Source organism: Dipteris shenzhenensis, chromosome 18 (genome assembly GCF_047967505.1).
Source record: "Dipteris shenzhenensis isolate YYH24624 ecotype China chromosome 18, Dip_SZ_1.0, whole genome shotgun sequence".
NCBI classification, from domain to species: Eukaryota; Viridiplantae; Streptophyta; class Polypodiopsida; order Gleicheniales; family Dipteridaceae; genus Dipteris; species Dipteris shenzhenensis.
In genome coordinates, this window is record NC_141613.1 from 33,193,980 (window position 1) to 33,219,644 (window position 25,665).

Here is a 25,665-nt window from a genome sequence, read left to right on the forward strand (position 1 = left end):
TGCAAAGTCACACAAATGCATCATGGTTGGTTACAGTGAAGAAAGCAAAGCATACAAGTTATATGATCCCATCAACTGAAAGGTCATTATCTCTAGAGATGTAATCTTTGATGATGAATCAGAATGGAAAACCTCAAATACACAATAGATAGACGCACCGATTACTCAGTTATCTACAGAAAAGATTGATGAAGAAGAGCAAGAATTGCTAGAAACACCCTAAGCAGAGCCACGGCAGCTCAGACAGTCTACTAGGGAAAGCAGACCACTAGCCAGATTGACATATGCTCAGAAAGGCAAAGCAATTCAAGTTGAAACCACCAACTATGCTCTTATGACTACCATCATGGTTATGGAAGAGCCAGTGTACTTCGAAGATGCAGTAGACAAGCTAGAATGGCAAACTGCTATGAATGAAGAAATGGATGCTTTGTACAAGAATAATACTTGGGAATTATGCAACCTTCCACCAAGAAAGAAGGCCATAGCAAACAAATGGGTATACAAGTGAAGTACAATTCAGATGGCAGTATTAAAAGATACAAAGCTAGACTAGTTGCAAAAGGATTTGCACAGCAATATGGTCAAGACTATGATGAGACTTATGCTCCAGTAGCAAAGATGGATTCCATACGGTTCTTGATATCACTAGCGACACTCAACAGAGGGAATGTATACTAGCTCGATGTCAAGAATGCATTTCTCAATGGTTACCTAGATGAGGAAGTCTACATGTAACAACCCACAGGTTATGTTGAACTAGGAAAGGAGAATAAGGTTTGCCATCCCAAGAAAAGTCTCTATGGCTTAAAGCAAGCACCTAGAAGTTGGTACATCAGAATCGATAAGTATTTTGTTGATCTGGGATACATGAAGTCCAATGCAGATCATACTCTCTACTACAAAGTTCAAGGGGAAGACATTACTATTGCACTTTTGTACGTAGATGATCTGACTATGACAGAAAGCAAGGATAGCTTCATCAGAAAACTAAAACAAGACTTATCTACAGAGTTTGACATGAAAGATCTTGGACTTATGCACTATTGTTTTGGTATTGAGTTATGGAGAGATTCAGTTAGCACATTCATGAGTCAGCCCAAGTATGTTGATAGTCTCCTGAAGAATTTTCATATGGAAGATTGCAAGATTGCAGCCACTCCCGTGGAACATAGTTTGAAACTTACTAAAGATTCAGAAAAACCTGCAGTCAATGACAGTTACTATAGGCAGCTCAATGGATCTCTTATATATTTGACTATCACTCGGCCAGATATTTATTATGCAATAAGCTCACTAGCACAGTTTATGGCAAATCCAGTCTCATTGGAATGCAGCCAAAAGAGTCTTGAGATACATCAAAGGTACAAGACAATTTGGAATAGAATACAGAGGAAGTCATCCACGGTTGCATGGATACTATGAGACCAGGAGATCGACACATGGATATGCATTTTTCCTTGGTTAAGGTGCTATATGATGGTTGTCAAACAAACAACCAACTGTTTCTTTATCTTCGACTGAAGCAGAATATAGGGCACTCATACAGGTGCATGTGAGGCTATATGGCTCAAAAGACTATTGTCAAAAATAGATTATTTTGATGAGTTAAAGCCAACAACAATATACTATGATAATCAATCGGCTCAAGCATTGGCCAAGAATCTAGTATATCAATCTAGGACAAAGCACATTGATGTCAGAGAGCACTTCATCAGAGAAAGAGTGTTACTTGGTGACATCACACTGCAGCATTGTGATAGCAAAGAGAATGTTGCAGACATATTTACCAAACCACTCGGTAAAGAGCTTTTTGAGAAACACCGACTAGCTCTTGGTTTGACGCAGAGGAAGGACATTCCCTACTATGATAATCAATCGGCTCAAGCATTGGCCAAGAATCTAGTATATCACTCCAGGACAAAGCACATTGATGTCAGAGAGCACTTCATCAGAGAAAGAGTGTTACTTGGTGACATCACACTGCAGCATTGTGATAGCAAAGAGAATCTTGCAGACATATTTACCAAACCACTCGGTAAAGAGCTTTTTGAGAAACACCGACTAGCTCTTGGTTTGACGCAGAGGAAGGACATTCCCATTAAAGGGGTGTGATGGAATGTAATGCTCAATCCTTCTTCGATTCCCCAGAATCATCATCTTGAGGGAAAGCCTACTTCATGATGTTGATCTTGAGGGAAGGTGTTAAGAGTTCAAGCTCAACATCATGTGATCATGTATGCATAGCACTAACCCATCATGTGATCATATGTGCATAGCATTAACCTAATAGAGTGCTATAAATGAAAGGGTTAGATGCCCTAACCCTAACCCTAACCCTAAATGGGTTTGTATATATTCTACATTTTCAACTAAATCTAGTGTACAATTAGTCATTTGTGGTGTGCTCTCTAGCTATGCCCTCTCTCCTCATCTCCACTCTTCTCCTCTCCCCTCTTCATATTTTGTCGATCTATTGAGATATCCCAACATGTTTTCCATAGTATAAGTACATAGTGTGGATTACGCTTGTATCGCATGAGCTAGTTTTTAGCCTAACTAAATACACGCACACACGAGTACATACAATGCCCCACACAAGTGGAATTCATTTGGCCATTCAAAACCTTTTAATACTGACATCATATTGCACATTAAACGTCAAAATTTTCACAATGTAAGTTTTTTGGATGGCTTCATGAGGTTTAGGTGACATAAAACTTTGCATGGAGGGGGATCAATGGACCTTTTGTGCATCGACACCCTTGGAGTGAATTTTCATTGTTATTACCATATAATTTTAATGTATTGACAAAAACCCTAGGCATCTGTATAATCGTCAAAATATAGCCCAAGAGAAAGAGTCGATATAATTGTCGATAAACCTGTCAAAGCATCTTCTAGGAAAAAGTCTTGATGCTTATATCGACACTATCAAGTATTTTTAACACTTATCTCGATGCTATCGAGTATTTTTTATGCTTATTTTGATGGTAATGCCTTAAAAAAACTACCTCCCTATTCCATACTCTCCCTAAACATCATGTCTATCCTCTTCATCTTATCCACATTGAAGCTAGGTAGGGAGATTCAAGTGTAGTAGACTCTTAGTCTCCATTCATCTTGAGATGTAAGTTTAGTCCATTCTTACTCCCTTTCTTTCGTTCTTTCTCCCCCATTCTACTTCTTTGCTCCTCCTCTCTCCTAGCTTTGTCATCCCTTTTCGCTTTGAAATTTCCCCATTTTCCTTCTTTTCGTATTCTCCCCATTTCCGTATTCTCCCTGTTTTGCCCCTTCAAATGTTTCCGTATTCTCCCTGTTTTGCCCCTTCAAATATTTCCATTTTACCCCTATTCTTCATCTTTCCTCTTCTTTCTCCCCCCTTTTCTCCACGCTTTCTCCCCTCTTTCCCATGCCTTTCCCCTTTTGAATTTCCCCTCTCCCCCATCCCCTTCTAATTTTCCTATCTTGGTCTAAATTTCCCTTTCTCCCCCATCCCCATCCCGCTTCTCCTATCCCTCCTTCTCCCTCATCCCCCTTCTCCACATCCCTCCCATACCCCTTCTCCCCATCCCCACCTCCCTTTGACAAAGTGTGGATTGTACTAGCCTAATCTATCACTTTATGAGCATAAAGATCACGGAGGATCAAACCAAATATGGAAAGCCATGGGGAGAGAGACTGGAAGTATGAAACACTCAATCTATTGCAAATCTATATAACAACAATACATGATAGGCCTCTTATATAGAGAGTGCCCTTTGAATAGTCAAACCATGTGGGATCCTCTCATCCACATCTCTCCTTGTGGATATCCTCAATCCACATCCTCACATCATGTAGTCCACATCTTAGGGTGGCTACTTTAATACATTCCTTATCACATACCTTTGCCCTTTAATCTATGTGCTCATGGCACCATATCTCTCAACACCTCCCCTTGGTGCCATAATCCTTTGGCTACTACAAGGTGGTCAGATGTGAGTTTACATTCCATCACCTCCCCTTAGTGCATACATTGCTACTTAAGGTGGTCAAGTGTGGCTTTTACATGTCAATACCTCCCCTGGGTGCTTTCATAGCTACTCTAAGGTGGTCAGGTTTTGATTTACAACATATAGGCAAGGTTGGCAAGGTTTTTGTTTCTCAATACATTCCATTGATGTCACCATTTGGCTCATGATGACGATGCTATGTAGTTGACCTGCTAGTTCTTCAATCTGCAATCTTCTTCCTTGTGTAGCTTCATGCATCATCCATGTGCCTTGATGCTTTATGTGTGGATGCCATGCTTCATGCTATGGTCATCTCATGCACTTGTGCTTTTGGCATGCTTATGACAATGATGTGTGCATTCATGCTTTGCTTTTCCAGTTGTTGCAAAGGTCTTACCAATTGATTTCTTTCAATATTGCCAGTGTCTAATTGCTAACAATAATTCTGACTTGACAAGTGCGTCGAGCTCAAAAAGATGATCACTTTTCCTTTTTGGAGCATGTGCAAATTCCTCCTAGATTGCAAGTTACGCCTTGTCGAAGTTTCTGTGAAGAAGAGGTGGCCTTTGATGATGTAGCATAGGGATTCATATACTTAATTCCAAACTGTGCTTGGCAGGGGCTATGTGCTTAGGGGGCACTTAACTAATCCTACCCCTAACCAAAGCCTTAACCATGGTTCCAATAAACCAAGCAAGTGAACCTAACTCCACTAACTTTTAACCACCCTGGTTTTAAGCACTCAATCATGGTTAGTTTAGTCTACCACGTGTCAAAAAATGAGAACTGTGGAGGAGGATAAGGTTTCAGGTGGATTTTTCATTTCTCTATGTCGTCGCTGACACCACAAAGTTGCTCATCTGATGGGAGCTCGATGGGGTTTGCTGGTGTAGGTCCAGCGTTTGGAGAAGCTGCGAGGCTCTATGGGAGAGCGCGTTGTTGATCATTTAAAGATGGAGATGCTGGAGGCTCGTGGACACTCGTTGATGGATGACTTGCTTGGGGAATTTTGAAGAGCCGTTTGAAGGAGCTGTGGCTAGAAACGAGGTGCGCTGGTCTGTCGGTTTGGGTGGTCGGAGACGGAGGTAGCAATTGAAGGCAAAGGAAGTAGCTAGATAAGATAGCCACTGCTGCAGCTGGCTGAGGTGTAGGAGGCGATGGCTCTGTCAGCCCGAGAGCGTAGAAGGAGGCTTTAGCTAGTGAGGCTATTGTGGAAAAGTTAAGGAGTCGGCTGGCTGCAGTTTGGGTAGCCTATGTAGAGTAGTCGTTGGCTGGTGGAGTGGAACCAGGGGCTGTTTTTGAAGAAATAGTTGTAGATGGAGTCCGTAGGAGAAGGGCTATTTGGTGGGCATCATTGTTGGAGTTGTTGATGGTGACTAAGCACTACAAAGGCGCTGTAGGAGTCATGTACTTGTATGTAGGAACCAACTAGGTGCAGGGTCCGTCGTGCACCTGTAGTCCCATCATTGCTCAGATCGTCGCACCTGAAGAGATGTTTGGGGTTGCTACTATGAGATCGCTTGTTACAGGAGTCTCTACTACAGATCAAAGCTGAAGGTGTTGCTGGGCTGTAGAGCCTCTATCATTGAGGGGTTGGTGGAGGCGCGTGATCAGAAGAAACCGAAATCCTCTGAAACTGAAAAACATGCACAGTATACCAAAGAGACTCTCCCTTAACTCTCTCTCTCTCAAAGAGCAGAGTTAAACAGGTCTTAAGCTCTCTCAATGAGTGGAACTTCCCCAAAACAAACTGAAATTCTCTCCGCCATGGAAGATAATGCTCAATCTAAAACTAGAACTAATCTAAGAGAAGCTTTCTAAGGTGTGCCTACAATGGATCTAGGAGACTAGACCTAAGCTTTGATACCATGACAAAGTGTGGATTGTACTAGCCTAATCTATCACTTTATGAGCATAAAGATCACAGAGGATCAAACCAAATATGGAAAGCCATGGGGAGAGAGACGGGAAGTATGAAACACTCAATCTATTGCAAATCTATATAACAACAATACATGATAGGCCTCTTATATAGAGAGTGCCCTTTGAATAGTCAAACCATGTGGGATCCTCTCATCCACATCTCTCCTTGTGGATATCCTCAATCCACATCCTCACATCATGTAGTCCACATCTTAGGGTGGCTACTTTAATACATTCCTTATCACATACCTTTGCCCTTTAATCTATGTGCTCATGGCACCATATCTCTCAACACCCTTCTCCCCATCCCTCCTACCCCCTTCTCCCATCCTCCCTATCCCCTTCTCCTCATCCCTCTTCTACCCATCCCATGGTGATGGGGACCTCATTATATGGAAGCAAATGGGTATGGAATTCAAAGAAGTCATGATGGACTACAGGTTGCAATGGAAAGCAAAGAAGAGCAATGTCCTCCAATAGTTGCACCAAGTGTTCCTGATGCTTGAGCATCACACTTTTTGAATTTGGGAAGGATGCTAAACAAAATGGTAGATTGTTTGAAACATCAAAAGGAGGTAATTCAAAAGGCTGCAAGAGAGTCACATGCAGTCAAGCTTGCTTGTTATAAATAAGAATGGCTGGAAGAAGGTGAGGGATGAAGTAAAGAAAACCCTGAGAAGTACAAACAACATCACGCTTGCATAGAAAAAGTGGGAAAGTATCACTTTAGGTGCAAGGGAAAAGCTAGATTTACAATGTACTTTTTACATGTATCTTTCCTTCTTTTTTCCTACACCTTTCTCTACTTTCTTTTTCTAACTATCTATATTGTGCTCCTTACCATGTAATGTTTCATGTGTAAAATTAGATAGAGAACTTTGTCACCAAATTGTAAAAAAATCCTAAGTAAATAATAAAGTTGGCCTTTTATTTGACTACAGTCAAAGAGTTCTTTTATTTGGTCAAAATATTGACTTTGATTAAAGATACTTGACTTCGGTAAAGAGACTTGGTTTTGGCCAAGAAGGGTTGACTTTAGTCAACCAAAGCAATTTGACTCTAGTAAGAAATATTAGATTGATTAAGATATTTGGACCACTGGTCAAAGTCCTTAATCATGGTCAAAGAGGGTTGACCTTGGTCAACCAAAAAATTAATGTGTGTGCATTGTTTTGCATGGTGGGGCTGCACACATCGACTAGGATTAGGCAAATTTTGATTTTGCATGCAAGAGCTAATGATTAATAATTAATTGTTGCAGGTTCTCAAGAGTGGTTTATTCTCCCAGGTTTTTTTGGAGCTTAGCAAGTGGCCATGAGGTGTCCATGTAACCATGGTTCCAAAGTTGCCATGCCATAGGCTCCAAAGTGGCCAAGAGTTGTCCATGTAACCATGGCTCCAAAGTTGCCATGTCACTGGCATGTAACCAAAAGGTAGTTAGGAATGATTCAAGTGGCAATTGCCAAGCTTGGAGAGTGTGGTTCTATCCTCTCTCTCTCTCTCTCTCTTTCTCTCTCTCTCTCTCTCTCTCTCTCTCTCTCTCTTTCTCTCTCTCTCTCTCTCCTGTAAGAAAGATAATCTTCAATTTTAGGGGATTTCAACTCAAGACATCCTTTATCCAATACTCATCAGATGTGTTAAATAGTACTAAGTAGCAAGTTACATGAGATGTTGTGAAAAAATTATTGTAACAGTTTTAAAATTCTTATCCTCTTAAATAAGAGGGGAGGGGGATTTCCCCTCATAAACAGGGGGACATCCTCACTATTCACTCTCCTCTTTACAACGCCCCTTGCCTTTACCCCTCCCCTCCTCCCTAGCTAAGACATTTTTTAGCTCTTTTTAATCGGGGGACCTGTTTGGCTCACGTAATCTGTTCCCTAACTCGTTAATCTATCCCCGCCTTTCATTGTCTTAGGAAGAAGGCATTTGAAATTTGATTGCCTATGAGTAGCCTTGACTTGCCAACACCTACGATTCTGGGTCTAGCTTGAAGGGTTCTTGGGTTACCTGTGGCCCAACAAGCTATTCAAGAAGGCACAACAACCCAATAAGCTTAAACGAATGTAGATGTCATCATCATCATCATGTTATGGTTCATCACCCATATTAATATTCATTAACCATATACATGGAATGCTACTAGATATTGTCTACATCTTAACATCTCATCTCTCAAGTGCAAAAGTTATAGGACTCCTACTTTGCTTTGCTTGTACATCTCCAAGACTCCTACTTTTGCTTTGCCTGTAGATCTCCAGGATTCCATGTTGAGCTTTGTCTTGCTCTTTCACCGTTTTGTTGTATGATTCCTGCCGCCCATCTTATCTAAGATGGGTGGGAGACAAAACAAAAGTAGAAGTCATAGGACTTACTTTTGACGTCATAGGACTTCTACTTTTGCTTTGCTTGTAGGACTCTAGGATTCCATGTTGAGCTTTGTCTTGCTCTTTCATTGTTTTGTTGTATGATTCCTGCCACCCATCTTTTCTAACAAGCTTGATTTGAGTCTATCATAAGAGATGCTAGGCAAGTATATTTACATATGGGCTTTGAGTTTTGTCCCTTATGTTTAAGATTGTGGAGTTTCATTTTTCTCTAACAAATTGTGCTTGAGTTTCTAAGACAGAATTTTGGTTCATGGTTGCCAAGATATTGATCCCTTGGATCCTAATATTGGTTCCCAGAATTGGATTTGAATCCCCTGGATTCCCAAAAGTAGATCTAGTTTCTACGATTCCCTTGGCAAATTGGATCCTCCTAATGCTCTATCCCCCCGAGTCCGCAGATTCTATTGATTTTCTAGATCCGCCCAATTCCTCGGAACTTTGGACCCTCTTGATTCCCTAATTGGATTATCTCAATTCCCTGGAGCCTCTTGATTTCCCGAAGTCCCAAGATCATCCTAGTTCCCTTGACCCTCTCGATTCCTCGTATTCTCTTGACTTCTGAGTTCCTCCAAATTCCTTGGTGTTCTTGACCCACTTGATTTCCTTGATCCTCCTAATTTCCTAGATAGTGGGGTCTACCCAATTCCCTAGAGTACTTGGATCCTCCTTATTCGATTGAATTCAACTACACTTGGGACTCCTACTGAGCATTGTGTATTGAAGCGATATAAAGGGGATGGCACCACTACCACAAATTGATGAGCATGTAAAGGAGATCATAGCAAAGGCACCAAGTTACTTTAGACATGTGCATGCACACGTACACATAGACACACACACACACACACTTGCGCGTGCCCTGTGTATGCATGTGCATGTGATTGCACACACACAAGTACACGTGCATGCACACAAACGTGCGTGTGTGTGCACACACATTAATGTGAATACCAACAATGGTATATTTATGGCTAAGAGGATATGTTGTTGGAAGAATGGAAAAGCAAAATACATATAGTTTAAACCTTTACACCCCTCTCTACTTTGTTTGAATTAATGAATGGAAGAAAGTGAATACATGGCTGGGATTGCTTTGCTAAAGGAGTGCCTTGGTGGGGGAGTCCAAAGTCACATAATGGATTTTCCACGATCGACTCAATAGAGCTATGCAACATGGTCATGATCTCTGCCCAGCTCGACCGCCAATAGGGAAAGAAGCAGTAAATATCAACAAGGGCGTTGATGTATCGAGAGTCAGAGGGATTTGCGGACATTGAGAAATCTCAGAGCAAAAGATGAGGTCACAGGATTGCTCACTGTTTGCGAGGAGTGAAAATTTGATACCATGTACGAATGTACGCACGCAGAAGTGCGAAGGACAACGAGCAAAGGCTAGGGAGTATGGGCATGTAGCAAGAGCAAAAAAAATGATTGTTAAGAGCAAAGAAAATGATTCTTTATGGGAGAGGTAGGCCTTGTGTGTAGTGGTTGCTTTTCTTGGAAGGCCAAGAAGATGGCCAACTTTGGATGATCATGGTCTTTTACAAACCCTACTAGAATGACTTAGCAAAGCTGTTTGCACTGGAAGCGTCCACAAGCTTACGTTAATCGGCACTGAGCGTCCCCCTCATCTAATTAACTTCCTAAGTAAAATCAATTGGGGCACCCTCTCTAAATAGCTAGAGCAAAAGATTGTTTTTTTTTTGCGTGAAAAATTAGAAAGCCTTATTAAAAGAAAAAGAGGGAAAAAAATTATAGAGCCTGCAAGGCTCAATATGCCACAGCTACGTCATTCCATTTGTGGCTATAAAAACTCAACAGATCTAGAATTTCACTTTGGACATCCCTAACCAAATTGCCACTAATGGGCACGCCTCGAAAAATGAGGGAATTATGGACTCTCCAAATGTACTGTAAAGTGACTGCTCGCACAAGATACCAAACATGTCGGAGGGAAGAGTTAAGGTTACCACGATCTCCTAGCAGCACCATCTTCCATCTGAGGCAAATGTGTGCCCAACGTAGCCAACTCAGGCAAGAGGTGTGAGTTGCAACCTATCGTTCTGACATTATTCACAGGTCAATATGTAGAACCATTGCGCAGCCATGCAGGTTGTAAAGCCAGCGATGACAACTATTGTTGCTCCTGAGTGAGAGAAAATTCGAGCAAAAGATTGTTGGTAGTGGTTGGTGTTCTTGGAAGGCCAAGAAGATGGCCAACTTTGGATGAAGATGGTTTTGTACAAACCCTAGGCAGATGACTTTGAAACCCTACCATCATATTCTACTGACTTCTTTTCTGCAAAGCCTTTTCTTTCCTCTCATAGTCCCTCTGCTCAAAGCCTTGTTTCCTGCTCCGTTTGCCCTAACTTTGCCCCCTCCCTTCCTTCCCCCCCTCCTTCCCTCGTCGTTCTTTCGCTTCGTAAAACTGCGACATCCTTGCAAATTTTGCTTTTGATCCTCTCCTTCCCTCCATGGAAGACCAGGAATTCGTTGGCGAACAGCCCCCCCTCGTCATTCCCGATGTCCCTGCCGACTTACCTCCCCCCGATGATGCCTCTGTTGCCATGGACGTCGGGGCTTTTGCTGAACAACAGCCCCCTCCGCAGCAGCACACTCAGCCCCCGCCGCAGTTGCAGCCCGATGTCGACGGTAGCGCCTCCGGTGGTGTTTTGCCTGTCGTCGACGGTGTCGGAGAGGTGCAGCCTCAGCCTGAAGAACTGCCAGGTTTGTCGCTGGGCTACTGAAAGTTTTTGAACTCTCCGTTCTAAGTTTTGAATTTTCGGTGTTTACTCTGGTGCCTTTGCATCAGATCTTGAGGGAAGAGTTGCTAGGTCTTTTGTTTTGTATGCCCTCGCGTGTGGATCAGTTGTGACTGCTGAATTGCAACTCATGGACAATTCCTAACGTGTTAGGCATTGAGAATCACATTGCAATTGTGTGCAGCCAAGAACCGCGAGCAAATTTTCTTCCGAAATTTCTAACCTGTAGAGAATTGCGAGCTGATGATGTATGGACTTTATTTATTTCAGTAGATACGCTACTTTTACAGTATTAGAAATGTGTGTACGGGGATTGTCGTATCCTAAGACGTTTTGCCTTTTGCCTGATCATCCTAAAATATAGTTGAATACCATTTCCATGATTTTAGTTATACATTCACCACCCAAGCGTCACTGAATCTTGACAAGATTCCATCGCTTGAAGATGACAAAGAATGGAGCACTCTTTTATAAGTTTTCTTTTCCTTAAGGTTCTGGCACATTTGGAGTTGTGAAAATTGTGTTTTCTTGCGAGAGGGCATAAATCTACGTTGATTTGTAGCCCTGTGGTCTGTTGTTTGTGACAGGTGCTTGGGTCTTGCAATGAAATAAATCTCAACCTAGTGAACTACCTCGTTTGCTCTTAGGGTATTTGGGAGTATACGGCTTGGCTGATATGCGAACTTGACCTTTTTAGAGTTTTTGTCCGAGTTGTGGATGTGTTGGTAAATTGCCTCGCTGCTTTTAGGACATACTTTTTGGATCTACATAGATTTATGGTTTGGTTGAATGTGAACTTTGCGGAATTTTCAGATTTCAATCAAGTTGTCACTTTTGGAGTTGCGAAAATCGTGTTTTCTTGCGAGAAGGCATATGTCTACGTTGATTTGTAGCCATATGGTCAGCGGTGTTTGTGACAGGTGCTTGGGTCTAGCAGTGAAATTAATATCAACCTAGGCTAACACTTGAACTACCTTGTTTGCTCTCAGGGCTTACATAAATGTATGGCCTGGCTGACATGTAAACTTGACCTTTTTAGAGTTTTTGTCCGAGTTGTGGATGTGTTGGTAATTTGCCTCGCTTGCTTTTAGGACACGCTTTTTGGATCTACATAAATATATGGTTTGGTTGAATATGAACTTGTTCTTTTGTAAATTTTCAACCAAGTTGTGGATCTTTATATTGTTGTTAATTGTTTTTTTCGACTAGGAACTCATAGCTTGGATGATTGTCCAACCTTTTTCAATTGCTAGCCTTCAAAAACCACCATTCGCGTTGTGCTAGTCTTATGGGAAGCTAGCATTATAAATGCTAGCTCATTTTTCATGGGTGGTGGATGGGTATGCAATGTTCATGTGCATGTGCAAGAGCTTATGTTGATACAATGCTCTACACAAGCTGTAACGTGTTGGGACCAAAATGGGGATTTGAGTGTCATAGTACTCGTGATTTTAATGGGGGATGCGAGTCTCATAGTAGGTTGTAGCTAGTGATTTTTGTGCTCAATAGAGGTCATGGTTAATAATATTTTGGTGTGCTAGTTGCTTTGCTTTCATAGGATGAACAATTGGTAAGTTTGAAATTGAGCTATGCATGTTTATTGATAATGCGCCTATTTTTCTTAGTTAATTGACTATGAATACTACTTGTTTGCATCTTCTTAGAATATTTATGAAACATGTGCATTTTTTATTTGTGAAGCTTTTGTAGCTTGTTGCTTTTTGATCCAAGAGACCTCCTAACAATTCTTGTGGAGTTGGTGGTGGTGGTACAGTCCTTTTAACAGAAGAAGATCGACTATGGAGTGTGGTGAAGGCTAACTCTGCAGACTTTACGGCTTGGACCATGCTCATTCAAGAGACTGATAAACATGTGCGTTGAGACCGCTATGCCTATTGAATTATTGCTTTTGTGATTGAATGTGGTAGTCAATTTCACTTGATTTGATAGTTGATATGATTCTTTGTGTTCGATATCTATTCATGGCTACGTTTGTCTATATATTTTGCATCCATTGCTTTTATTGTATTGTATATCAATTATGGTTAGTTATAGAGACTGTCGGCAATTGTTAAGAGTGGTTTTGCACATTATACCATTCTCATCTTCTAAGTATGGAAGAAGGCTTGCTTCTTTTTGTTAGAATTTACCCAAGATTTTGAAGAGCTACTTAAACGACTTGGGTTTGAGAATTTGCACCTTCCTATCTTCTGGAGAGTGTCCTTGCTATGTATAATTGGTGGTGCTGCGGACATTGCGAAATGGAAATTAGGTGCATTTGAGGAGTTTCTCTACCCTTGAATAGTTTGCCTCTTTTTGGGGTAGCCATCATATATTGTCATAAGGCTCTTTATATGTCCCCTCATGGGGGCATAGATATGCATTGTGTTTCCTACCTTCACTTCAGAGGTTCCATGGATATTTTTTTGGATACTTCAGGATGAGTTTGTCACATGTTGCTTATCTTGTAACATCTCACTTGTGTGGGAAAGGGTGATTTGGAGAATAACTTTTATTTTTTTAAAGTTTGCACGAGACTAGCTGTAAACGTCCTAGCAATGAGCAAATGAAATTTTGAGGGCTTGGTACTCGAGAAAAATGAGGAATTTAAGCCGCTCTGTGTCGGATTAACCCAAGATTGTCGCGATATTGCAGCAATATACTTGGTTGACGCTGTGCCTTGAAAGTGGTTGTAAGTGTGGGGAAGAAGAAGGAAGAGTCACCGTTTGAGCTAAAAGGCAAGCCATTGTGATTCGATGATGGTTTTGGCTCAACGGTGAGATTTGAGATAACCAAGAGGATGAATTGCCTTCCAAAAAAAAATCGCCTTGCAGCCTGTTCTTTTACTTAGAGAAGATTTGTATGTAGGAGACTGACCTGAAGTGAGATTTGTAGTCTTGACTGGGCTGGTGATTTCTTGACTGGGCTGGTGATTTCTTATTGCTTCTGTTTATATGTACTAGCTCTTAGCTTAAATGCAGACTGTCTCCTCCCTGTCTGTTTCTTTTTCTTTTTTCTTTGGGTTGGGTTTGATTGATTACGGGTGTGATGATAGAACTGTGTTTATCTTTGCAGGAGAATATTGAAAGGATTCGCAGAGTCTATGATACATTCTTGGCAGAGTTCCCTCTTTGCTACGGGTATTGGAAGAAGTATGCAGATCACGAAGCCAGGTTGGGGAGCCCGGAACACATCTCCTCAGTGTACGAGTGTGCAGTCCAGGCTGTGACATATTCTGTGGATATTTGGATGCACTATTGTTCATACCTGATGAGCAAAGGCGAGGACCCAGATGAGATACGCAGGTACATTGAAACTAGCCCTTATCGATAGTATTCTTAAATAATGGCATGTGGTGTTAATGTTTTTTGGCAGGCAAACACATTCATGTGGCTCCCTTTATGGAAATGACATGAGAAATCCTTAGAGTTCCGGGATATTACTGTCCTTTCTTCTGACCCGTGGTTGGTATTGCTGCAGCTGTTGGTTCTACCTATTTTTGGCAACCTGGCGGAACGGTTTGACCAAATTTGGTTGCTGTAGAATAACTGATTGTAACCTTTACCAATCTGACAGAAACATCTCTTATTGTTTTTAAAACGCGTCTTGCGTTGTTTTATGTGCTTTTTGGGAGTTTTGTCGATTTGGTGCATTCATGCTATCATCAGCACACGGGTGAAGTAATGTAGGGTTAGGATGGATCCTTCTCCCATGTTATTCTTTTCTTCTTGACTCCATTGAGGGTTATTATGGGTACACATCTGAACTATACTCCCAAATGCTGCTGTGGAAGATCGAGTCCAATGAGGGCACAGAGGGCCTGTGCTAGCGCCATTCCATGTTGCGGACATAGTATGTTTGTGCAGGAAGGTAAATGCAGCGCATTTGTGCCCATGTTTGGCAGTCTCAAAGTGATGTTCCAGTGAAATTTTTCCTTCTAATCGAAGCCTTGGTGGGTGGAAACTAATCCTTGTAAGCCATCTAAGTGAGCTTACCTTTGAGGTGGATCTAACCAGAATGCTACTACATTTTTTTTGGTTTGGGACAGGTTGTTTGAGCGAGGTCTTTCGTATGTAGGGAGTGATTATTTGTCTCATCTTTTGTGGGATAAGTATTTGGAGTTTGAGAACTCCCAAAATAACATCAGTGGTGTCAGCCAAATCATCACCAGGATTTTACAGCTCCCCATTCAGCAACTGGACCGTTACTACACCAGGTAAGAGATTCTGTTCACATGGCAATTTCCAGACGTGTGCACCGCGTATTATTGAGTAGAAAATGTCAGGCCTTTTATTGTAGCTCTGTATGTAAAATTGTATATGATGTGGTATGTTTTGCCTTGTTCTTAGTTTTAAGAACTTGGTTGCGACACATGCGTTGCAAGAGCTTCAGAGCCCTGAGGAAAGTGCTGCAACAGCAGCTGCTGCTGCTTCGGCTGCAGTGGCTGCCACTACTGCAGCGGTCAACATTGCTGAACCAGAAGCTGTGCCAACTGAGGGTGGTGAACCAGAAGAAGGAACTGCAGGTGAACCTATGATTGCATCTGCTGCTGAGGCTGATGGTGCTATAAAACCTGAACAAGTAGTTGAATGGTCAGAAGAAGCAGAATTTGCCAAATTTGTTGCTGTAAGAGATGCATTGTATAAGGCAGCAAAGGAGCAGGATGCCAGGATTCATGATTTTGAGTCCGCAATCCGAAGGCCATACTTCCATGTTAAACCTCTTGATGATCTGCAGCTTGCAAACTGGCACCGCTACCTTGATTTTATTGAAAAGGAAGGGGATTACACCAAGGTGGGTTTGATTTATATTTCTGCATTTGTATCGATCGTTGTATTAACTTTTCCAGTGTTTAAAGTCTGATGGAGATGTTCTATACTATGCAGACTGTGAAATTGTACGAGAGATGTTTAATTGCTTGTGCCAATTATCCAGAATACTGGATTAGATATGTGCAACGGATGGATTATGAAAGGAGCCTTGAAGCAGCAGTTGATGCATTGACTCGAGCATCTCAGATCTTTGTGAAGGTATAGAAATGCCTTCCTTTATGTGTTAGAACATAATGTGTTTTAACTAGGAAAAGTCAGAATCTCATGTACATGCATAGTGTCACCAGAAATGCTTTGTGAAAAATATATATTTAAAATAGATAATACGTTGCATAGATCTCACACACACACACACACACACGTACGTGTGTGTGTGTAGAGATGTAGATATAGATATAGATATTTGGATAGATAGATAGATAGATAGATAGATGTGAGAGAGAGAGAGAGAGAGAGAGAGAGAGAGAGAGAGAGAGAGAGATGCATGCATATACATATATATTTATATTTATGCAATACCACACATGAGTACACACACACACACACACACACTCTCTCTCTCTCTCGTTCAATTATGAAAACTCATAACTCAAAAGGTAAAATTTATTTCTAATTTATTTTGTATAAACTAAATACCTAGGTGTGAGTAAATGAAGATTCAAGTTTCAACTTGTAAGATGGAGAGAAGATTTTTGATGCAAGCGTGCGTGTGGAGGAAGGCATAAGGATGAGGGAGGGGCGGGTGAGGAATGGGCCAAAATGGAGAAGTGTAGGAGCTGAACAGGTTGGCTGTTCAAAACAGCCAGCCTGCTGCTAATAGACCCCCAACAATCTAATAGGGCAGAAGCCAAGGCAAGAAGGGGCTTGGAAGCCTTAATGGGGATGGAATGAGGTGTGTCTAGGTACGGGGGATGGAGGAGCAGTAAATGCTCGAAAATAGGCTTAAAAATGTCTATAGGCAAGGGTTTTTTCTATTTTACCAAAAATTGCTTCGTTCCTTATGTCTTGTAAAATATTTTGTCCTGTGTACATGTTTGAAATTTGCTTAATTTATGAGACCTTAGTAGCACTTCTATAAATGTTCTATTTAGGATAGATCACAAGTCAGCTCCATGTCATAATATGAGTTCAAAGGAAATGATGAGGTTGGGAATGTTTATGTATTTCTCGTTTTGCTTCATACTCATAGCTACATGCCATAGCTCCATGTATCTATTATGCATTAGTATCAAATTTTTGGCCGTGATCTATATTTATGAAAATATCATTGAGTGCAGTTGCTTGTTTAGCATAGTGCTTGATAAATCTTCTGTGAAATGATATCAAACCAAGAAATTATTTCAATTGAATAACGCTTGAATGATTGTCGACATTAATAATATTAAGGTTCTTTTTAAGCTTCTATATACTAAAGAAAACTTCTCTTGTCAAGATCTTAATTTAAGAAATCAATGTTGCTTTCAATTTCAACTGCTAGAGAAGTTTCTGAGTCTCAAATTTGTGCCTTTAAGCGCTCCCATTTTAAGAAAAGAGCTGATGATCACTATATTCAGTTCTCCTAGTCTTGATAAGGTAGATTTAAGTATTATATTGAAGTCACCTAATGATTATGAGTGCTCCTTTTCATTTGGTTAGAGGAGTTCTGAATTGCTTGGAAATATGTGAACATTAGGAGAAAATGCCTTTAATTATGCAATCATTGGTAGAAATGTACTTTTGGAGTTATCAACAATGCTAATGGATTTTTCATAATAGCTAACTTGAGAAGAAACATGGTAGAAAGGATAGTGTGGTTTTTGGTGAGGAACTCGTTGGAATGTAGACTTAATTGCACATGTTTCATATGAACTAGAAGTGGTTCTTGGTTAGCTACCTCGTTGTTTTAGTAATCGTAAGGGCAGTTATGTGGACGATGATGCATGGCAAAGTATTTATGGTCTTTGAAAACCATTTCATACCTCTCATTTTGCAGGACATAAATGCCTATAAAGGGGAAAATGCCATTTCATACCTCTCCTTTTGAAGGACATAAATGCCTATGGAGGGAAAAATGGGCTTGGCTAAAATATTTAGAGAGGTATAGAGAAACATAAGCAAGGCCATACCCACATCACAGCTTGGGGCATCTTAGCTTGTTGCACCTTTAAGGCCTATGGAGGTAGTCTAGGGCTTATTGTTTGAAGACTAGGCTCAAAGGAGGGAGGGGAGGAGGGATCAAGGTTAGGAGATGCAAAGGGAAGAATCCTTGGGGTGAATGGGGCGATGCTAGTTGGAGATGATGGTGGAAGGAGGGGTCCATAGATGTGGTGGCCATTGTGTTGGCCTTGCAACATACATTCTTTTTTGCATGCCTCCCTTTCTCTCCCCCCTATCATTGGAAATGGTTTTGCGATACACACATTGTACTTGCCTCTTCTTTCCCTCTTGTGCATATTGAAGCTCATAGTTTGAAGCCTTTAATTAAGGCTAGGCCTAATTTAACTTGTATGCAGTTGTAACTGGGCATAGATGCCTTTGTTTGTATTGGAAAGCTTAATGTCGTCTATATGTCTATGTTTTGCATCTTTTTCTTTGATGCAGAGACGTCCAGAAATCCATTTGTTTGGAGCAAGGTTCAAGGAGCAACATGATGATATTGCGGGTGCACGATTTGAGTATGACCTTTTGTTATCAAACTTGGCACCTGGCCTGTTGGAAGCTGTTGTGAAGGCAGCCAATTTTGAGCAACGCCAGGTATTATTTTATCATATGCCTTGTCCTAGAACGCAAGTAATTTGGTGAGAGTAATTGGCAGTGAGTGTAGAGTACTAATATTCTGAGAGTATAACTGGCAGTGACTGTAGAGTACTAAAATTCTGAAGTTACCTGCAGGATAATGTAGAGGGAGCTTGTGCCATTTTTGAATCTGCCATCGAGTATGAGAAGTCAAAAGAGGAGTCCCGATCTCTTCCTTTATTATTTATCCAGTATGCCCGGTTTCTTGATCAGGTCTGCCCTGTGTCCATATTTCTAACATTTTTAGGAAAAGATTTGAAATGAAGTGCTAAATCAAAAATATTCAAACGGGGAACTGTAAAAGGCAATTCGCTAATTAGTACCTGTGGTTACTGAATACAAGAGCAGTATTCCTTTTGCCTAGGTTGTAGTTGTTATAGCTTTGGAATTTTTTGGCTTTGGATATGTTTAGGATCCTTGCATGTAGAATTAAAATCCAAAGTGGGGAGCTTCAAAGACCATTTTCTTTTTAGCTTCGGTTGATTCTATTTTGGAGGTCATTGGCTCTTAAACCTCTTTAGTTTGGTTTTTTTCCCAACACCCCTTATTTTATTATTTATTACTATTTTTGAAATAATGTAATAATTTCCTTGTTCGTGTCAGTCTTTCATGTGTCTCCTTATATGTGCGTTGGTTTATTTTTTGCTCTTCTTTTGTTTTTGATATTCAACCAAATTTGATATTCTCTCTCTCTTTCTCTCCCTTTCTTATTTCTTTTCCTGCTTTTATCTCCTTTTTCACGCCAACTTTGGGAGCTTTTGTAAATTTTATTTATTTTATTCTGCCGTTGAATTAGTTGTTTGTATTGGCATGTTTTCTCAAATTGACGTATGTGCTCTTAAGACCTAGGGTTTTTTAAAATGGTATGTTGAAATTGATATTTCCTTCAAAATTCGTGAATATAGTACTAGTATTCGGGTGTTTTATTTACCAAAAGGGCTCACTGTTCTTTGGTTTGACTTGTGTAGGTGGCGATGAAGATAGAGAAAGCTAGAGAAGTCTACTCATCAGCACTTACATTTTTGCCCCTCTCTAAGACATTGTGGGAGGTAAGGATGCTCTCATAAAGTTGTAGTGTTTGTATGCATGTTGAGTGCATTGAGGATGGGAGGGATGTGTGTATTGGTTGCATGAGAGGACCAACTAGATTGTTTGCTTGTATAGATTCTATGGAGAGCCCTGTTCTTTTCTTTCGAACGCTTTGACTTTGTTTAGGTATGACGACGGCTCTAATTTTGGAGGTTGCCAACATTTGCATGGTGTATAGGTTTGTAGCACTATTATTAACTTCTATTGGTAATTGTGGGCCTGGTTTACAATGGATTTTCCTTCTTTAAACCATTATTTCATCCCTATCTGAAGGAAGCTCAATTGCAAGGCCACTTGTGGTATCAGTTAAAATAACTATTGGCTCTTCCAATGAAGAGCTTGAGTCTTCAACACTACTAAAGACAGATGTCCAATGTTATGTTTCTGTCAATGAGTAGTTATAACATAATTTATATGTTGGATTTCTTGTGAGTTTGTGGCTGTTAGCAGAGAAGGGAGTATGAAAAGCCTAAGTGACGTGTTATGTATGAATGAAAATGACATTGGGGTCATCGGACATATATTATGAATTCAAATGTGGCTTGTTTGAGCATTATGGGCTTGGGCATGTTTTTCCTTTTTTTAAAATAGAAAAATGATCCTCTTCAATAAATTTGTAGGCAGTCAAATTACTTGTTCTTAATTAGCCAGATACTTGAGTGTAGATGGTGAACAAATGTAGGTCATGTGTCTCATGTTACAAAAAAAATGAAAGCGGTAAACATATTGGATGTATTCTAGCCTGCGAAGGTGTATATATATGCATATATATCAGAGTTCTATGAAAGCAGTAAATTATTGGATGTATTCTATTGTGCGAAGGTGTATATGAATACATATATATTAGAGTTCATCTTAAGGTCTTTGTGCGATCCTATGTATCTTTTGATCCCTAGAATTTCACCTTTATAATAAAATTTCCTTAGCTTGTCTCTTTATTCAATAGAGAGACTGAATAAAGGGACGAGAGAACCACAATTGTGGGTAAGGAGAATGGCTTGGTTCATTGAAGCTAACAAGCATCAGGTGGATACTTAAGTGTAAGGGATTTTATAACTATTTTCTTGATTTTCTCCTTGATTTGGTATTGGTGTGGAACCTTTTCAAAGAGAAAACTATGGACAGGTATTAAGGGAACATGTCTTATTTCGTTTTTTGAGTTTCGAATATATAATTTTGCCTGGTATGTCTTGACAACACTAATGGTGCCCTTGAATTGACATAAATGTTGGCATTTGTCTCTGATTGTCCAGGCAGTAATTCATTTTGAGTCTTTCCGACCGGGAGTAAAAGAAATAGATTATTTGGATTCACTTGTTGAACAAGCAACAGCTCCTCCCAGACCTGATGTTGCAAGTTTGAGTGCAGCTGACAGAGAGGAAATTTCAAGTATTTTTCTGGAGGTAAAATACTTGCCAACATGTTTGTTGCTCGAAGAGCTTTGATGAGGTGTACATGAGTGGTGTTTGCACATGAGTGTGTAACTCTCGTTTATGTGCATGTATGTTGATATGCACACTAAAATGCTATTTCATGTCCACTGGACTATTCAGTATCCAAACGAGTTTTGATGCCATGTGTACTTATGGAAGGCTCGTGCCTTACCATCAGGTCCAGTCAACTAGATATAGTCCATCCAGATTTGGACATGTTTCTAAGTACTGATCCAACCTCTGGTTTGGTCGATTAACAGTTTGTAGATCTCTTTGGAGGCATTCAAGCTGTCAAAAAGGCTGAAGCCCGTCACAGGCAGCTGTTTCCTTTCCGGAAAAGTTCCAGTGAGTCAAAGAAACGGCCTTCCCCTGATGGCAATGTTTCAGACAGAGCGAAAGTGCTGAAGGCCTATGGTTCATCAGTCACAACCGTGTCTCCAGCTCAAGCTGGACCTCCTGTATATGCCAATGGACAAACTCAGTGGGGTGCAGGTTATGGGCAACAAGGCTATGCACAGCAGCCACAGGGCTGGCAGCAGCCTCCAGCACAACAGGCCCCTCAAATGCAACAACAGCAATGGAATCCTGGATATAACACTCAGCAGGTAGTTATCAGAGCATTTCCAGATGGAGCTTTTTTAGATTGGATTTCACTCGCCCTGGCTGAGTACTGAAGTAGTATTAAAGTATAGTCATTTGTTTCTTGCAGGCTGGTTACAATGCATATGGGAACTATGCTGCATATGGGCCTCCACAACAGCAGGTGCCCCCTCCTCAACAACAGCCAGCGGCATATGGAGGCTATGCACAGAACTATGCTCCACAGGTAAGTTATACTTTTCAAGACCAGGATGAAGAGAAGGGTGGATAGTGGTATATATTCATGTATTTAAATAGTGTTGGGACTTGGAATGCTTGTGGTCACACTGGATGAGGACCATTGGGGTTAACTGACAACAATGCTAGACACATCTCAAGTAGTCTGGAGACCCAATGGCCTCATCTGTTGCCCACATGTTTTCAAGTCATAGTGACGTGTGCGCGTGCGTGGTTGCATGCATATGTGGGCTCTCACAGATGGGCAGATGAATATATTCTATTCTAATCCTCCTTTTATTGCATTGTGTTACTGTATGACAGAACTTTTGATCTCGAATGCTAATAAGGTAGACTAATTGCATAACCTGTTTCTTTTTGCTTGGTGCTTTTTTGAACTCTGAGGGTAAATTCAGACTTTCTTCTCTCTGCTCTTTTATTGGTAATATTGGTAACTGCTCGATGCATCTGTACTATGTTGTCGTTTGTGCATCGTTAATGATGCATAGTCTAGAGGCCTAAGCTTGAAGATCTAATGACATTGCTACTAGCTCTGTTGTAAGATGTTTTCCTCTCAAGTTTGGTGCAGGACAAGTCGAAAGAATAAACTCTCATTCTTGCTCCAAAATTTCAAAATGGCCCTGAGATTGATGCACTGAGAAAATTGGCTAGATGTAGAAAGAAGTGGAACAGAATCAAGCTCTCTGTTGCCATCCCACAAGACTCCCTCACTATCTATGTGAGTGATCTTAAGTGATGGATGGTTTTAGGGGTTAAGTAGCCTCTACTCTAGTTATCAGAGCTCCATCCAGCTCAATCTTGAATATTCCAAGACAAGAATTGTTGGAAGATGGGTTGATAAGACCTAGTTCTTCTCCATTTTTATCCCTTGTATTATTATCAGCCAAGAATGGTGGCTTTTTGAGAATGTGCATTGATTACGCGCGGGCGCGGCCGTTTTGATGGGCACTGCTGCGGGTGTCGTGCCTTAGTAGCAAGGGCCTTAAGGCCCTTGCTTAGTAGGTTAGTTTTGTGTAGGGAGCAGCCAACGAGGGGGGGGTAGAGAGAGAGAGAGAGAGAGAGAGAGAGAGAGAGAGAGAGAGAGAGGGGGACGAAGAGAGAGAGAGAGAGAGAGAGAGAGAGAGAGAGGTAAAGAGAGAGAGAGAGAAGGGGGGAAGAGAGAGAGGGGGGAGAGAGAGAGGTAGAGAGAGAGAGAGAGAGGGGGGGAAAAGAGAGAGAGAGAGAGAGAGAGAGAGAGAGGGATGGGGGGGGGGAGAGAGAGAGAGAGAGAGAGAGAGAGAGAGAGAGGGGGGGGGGGGGAAAAGAGAGGGGGAAAAGAGAGAGAGAGAGAGAGAGAGAGAGAGAGGAGTTTTTTACTTCGTAGCAACAATGCCAAGAAGCCTTAACAGACTTATCCGAAGCGATCCGCAGGGATCGAACACACACACACCACGACATGAACCAGAGCCTCAACCACCAAGACCCACGCGGGTTTTACAAAACTTGGTGGGGAAGGATGGCTTATACATGAGAGAGAGAGGAGTTTTTTACTTCGTAGCAACAATGCCAAGAAGCCTTGAGGGATTGGGGGGGGTGGGAAGGGGGTGGTGAAGGGGGTGAGGGAGTGGTGGAGGGGGTGGTGGTGGAGATGGAGGGGGGGGAGGGGGAGGGGGTGGTGGTGGTGGTGGAAGGGGTTGGTGGAGATGGAGGGGGGGAGGGGGTGGTGGAGATGGAGGGGGGTGGGGGGAGGGAAGAAAAGAGGTGGTGGAAATGGGAGGCGTGGAGGGAAGGGGGGTTGTGGTGGAGGGGGAGGAGTGTGTTGAGAGTTGTGGTGCCATGAGCACAGCCCTACACTTACACTCAGAGACGAGGAAAGACGGAAAGATATATTCCATTCTAATCCTCCTTTTATTGCGTTGTGTTACTGTATGACAGAACTTTAGATCCCGAATGCTAATAAGGTAGACTAATCGCATAACCTTTTTCTTTTTGCTTGGTGCCTTTTTGAACTCTGAGGCTAAATTCAGACTTTCTTCTCTCTGCTCTTTTACTGCTAATATTGGTAACTGCTGGATGCATCTGTACTATGTTGTCGTTTGTGCATCGTTAATGATGCATAGTCCAGAGGCCTAAACTTGAAGATCTAATGACATTGCTAGTAGCTCTGTTTTAAGATGTTTTCCTCTCAAGTTTGGTGCAGGACAAGTCGAAAGAATAAACTCTCATTCTTGATCCAAAATTTGAAAATGGCCCTGAGCTTAATGCACTGAGAAAATGGGCATGTCTGGCTAGATGTAGAAAGAAGTGGAGCAGAATCAAGCTCTCTGTTGCCATCCCACAAAACTCCCTCACTATCTCTGTGAGAAGCCAAATAATACGCTTTGCATGAAGATAGCTTTATATGTAGAACTAGCCCTACACTTACACTCCAGATGAGGAAAGACGGAAAGTGCATTATGTATCATTGCTATTGACAAGGTGCACTTAGATTGCTGGTTTCGCTTGCCTTCTAAATTTTGTGTCTCCATGAAGCATCGCATTGTGTGTGCGCATGCGTGCTTGTCGTAAACTTTAATGTGGTTGCACATAGAATCGTACCTATTAATGAAACTTGTGGATAGATGAAATCGTGTTAAGGCGAAAATCAACTTTCATATCTCCCTACATCTAACTGGCAAAAAAAACAAATCTGCTGTTTTATCCTGGATCTGTCCAGGTGTGAGAACAAGGTGGTATGGGAAATTATCATGTTTTCTGAAATAGATCTGATATTTGAATTAATTTTGTGGAGTTTTTTCAGGCCTTCCCTCAGCAGCAGACTTATGCTCAACCTGCAGCTGCTTATAGCCAACAGCAAGCCCCAGCCCAGCAGGGTTACTATGCTGGTTATTATTGAAGGAAACGAAATTTGAGCTGTAGATGGTTATTTAATGTAAAGCTCACCTGGGGCTGAGTTGAGGTTACGTTTTGTACTGAGGGATTTTTTTTCCTGTCAAGATATGGACGGACTTCTCAGTAGTGGAACTGAGGCTTATCATAATGAGACAGGGATAGGTAATAGGGGCATGCCAGAGAGTTGACCTATGATGAGACGGGAGCGCTGTATCACTGCAGGAAAATTTCTGTTGAATGCTTGTGAGCTAAGCTCATTTAGGAGACGGATGATTCTAATTTCAGTCTGCAAGGCCTGCAGGAAGATCGTTTCCATTTGTACCATGATATTCAGTGAAGGAACATAGTTTTAGTGCCCACTTCAAACATTTTTCTTTCTGCACTGTGCTGTGGGGTTACTGGTCTCTAACTCGAATCTTCATCAAGTTATTGTTCTGGCTCTTGTTGTGGTTGTTTTCAAGCAGGCTCGTTTGTACTCAGTCGTAATGTTGCACTCTCTGATTTAATTTCAAAAAATAACCAGTAGCTCTAATAGCTTGCAATAAGCAAACTTTGTTATGTTTGAAAACGTCGATTTGTAGTAGCAAATTGCCATGTTCTGAAACATTCCTCTGGTGCTGGAAATTGTGCGCTTTTTGCTTAACAATTTTTCCAAATGATTGCAGGAGCTTTAGAAGTTATTAGAACCTTACACCGGCTGAAATCCACAGCCCTTCGTTAAGGCCCTGTGCACTTCTTGGACTTGACCAAAGATCCAA

General features: G+C 41.3%; 1 protein-coding gene across 1 annotated transcript; it reads left to right on the forward strand.

Annotated features, from left to right (window-relative positions):
* Window positions 1-10,507: 10,507 nt before the first annotated feature.
* On the forward strand, window positions 10,508-25,395 carry PRP39 (Tetratricopeptide repeat (TPR)-like superfamily protein). Its single transcript, XM_087390061.1, has 13 exons — window positions 10,508-11,035; window positions 12,845-12,942; window positions 14,146-14,375; window positions 15,119-15,286; window positions 15,420-15,864; window positions 15,957-16,100; window positions 18,483-18,635; window positions 18,774-18,890; window positions 19,646-19,726; window positions 21,020-21,169; window positions 21,460-21,804; window positions 21,909-22,025; window positions 24,816-25,395. The coding sequence occupies exons 1-13, from the start codon at window positions 10,783-10,785 to the stop codon at window positions 24,909-24,911; spliced, it is 2,397 nt and encodes a 798-aa protein (XP_087246187.1). The 5' UTR covers window positions 10,508-10,782; the 3' UTR covers window positions 24,912-25,395.
* The last annotated feature ends 270 nt before the right edge of the window (window positions 25,396-25,665 follow it).

Bases quoted from the DNA above. Each gene is read 5' to 3' on its own strand.
- PRP39 (XM_087390061.1), top strand. From the start codon at position 10,783: ATGGAAGACCAGGAATTCGTTGGCGAACAGCCCCCCCTCGTCATTCCC. The intron at 15,287-15,419 runs GTAAGAGATTCT...CCTTGTTCTTAG, and splicing joins CTGGACCGTTACTACACCAG to TTTTAAGAACTTGGTTGCGA. The intron at 22,026-24,815 runs GTAAGTTATACT...GAGTTTTTTCAG, and splicing joins CACAGAACTATGCTCCACAG to GCCTTCCCTCAGCAGCAGAC.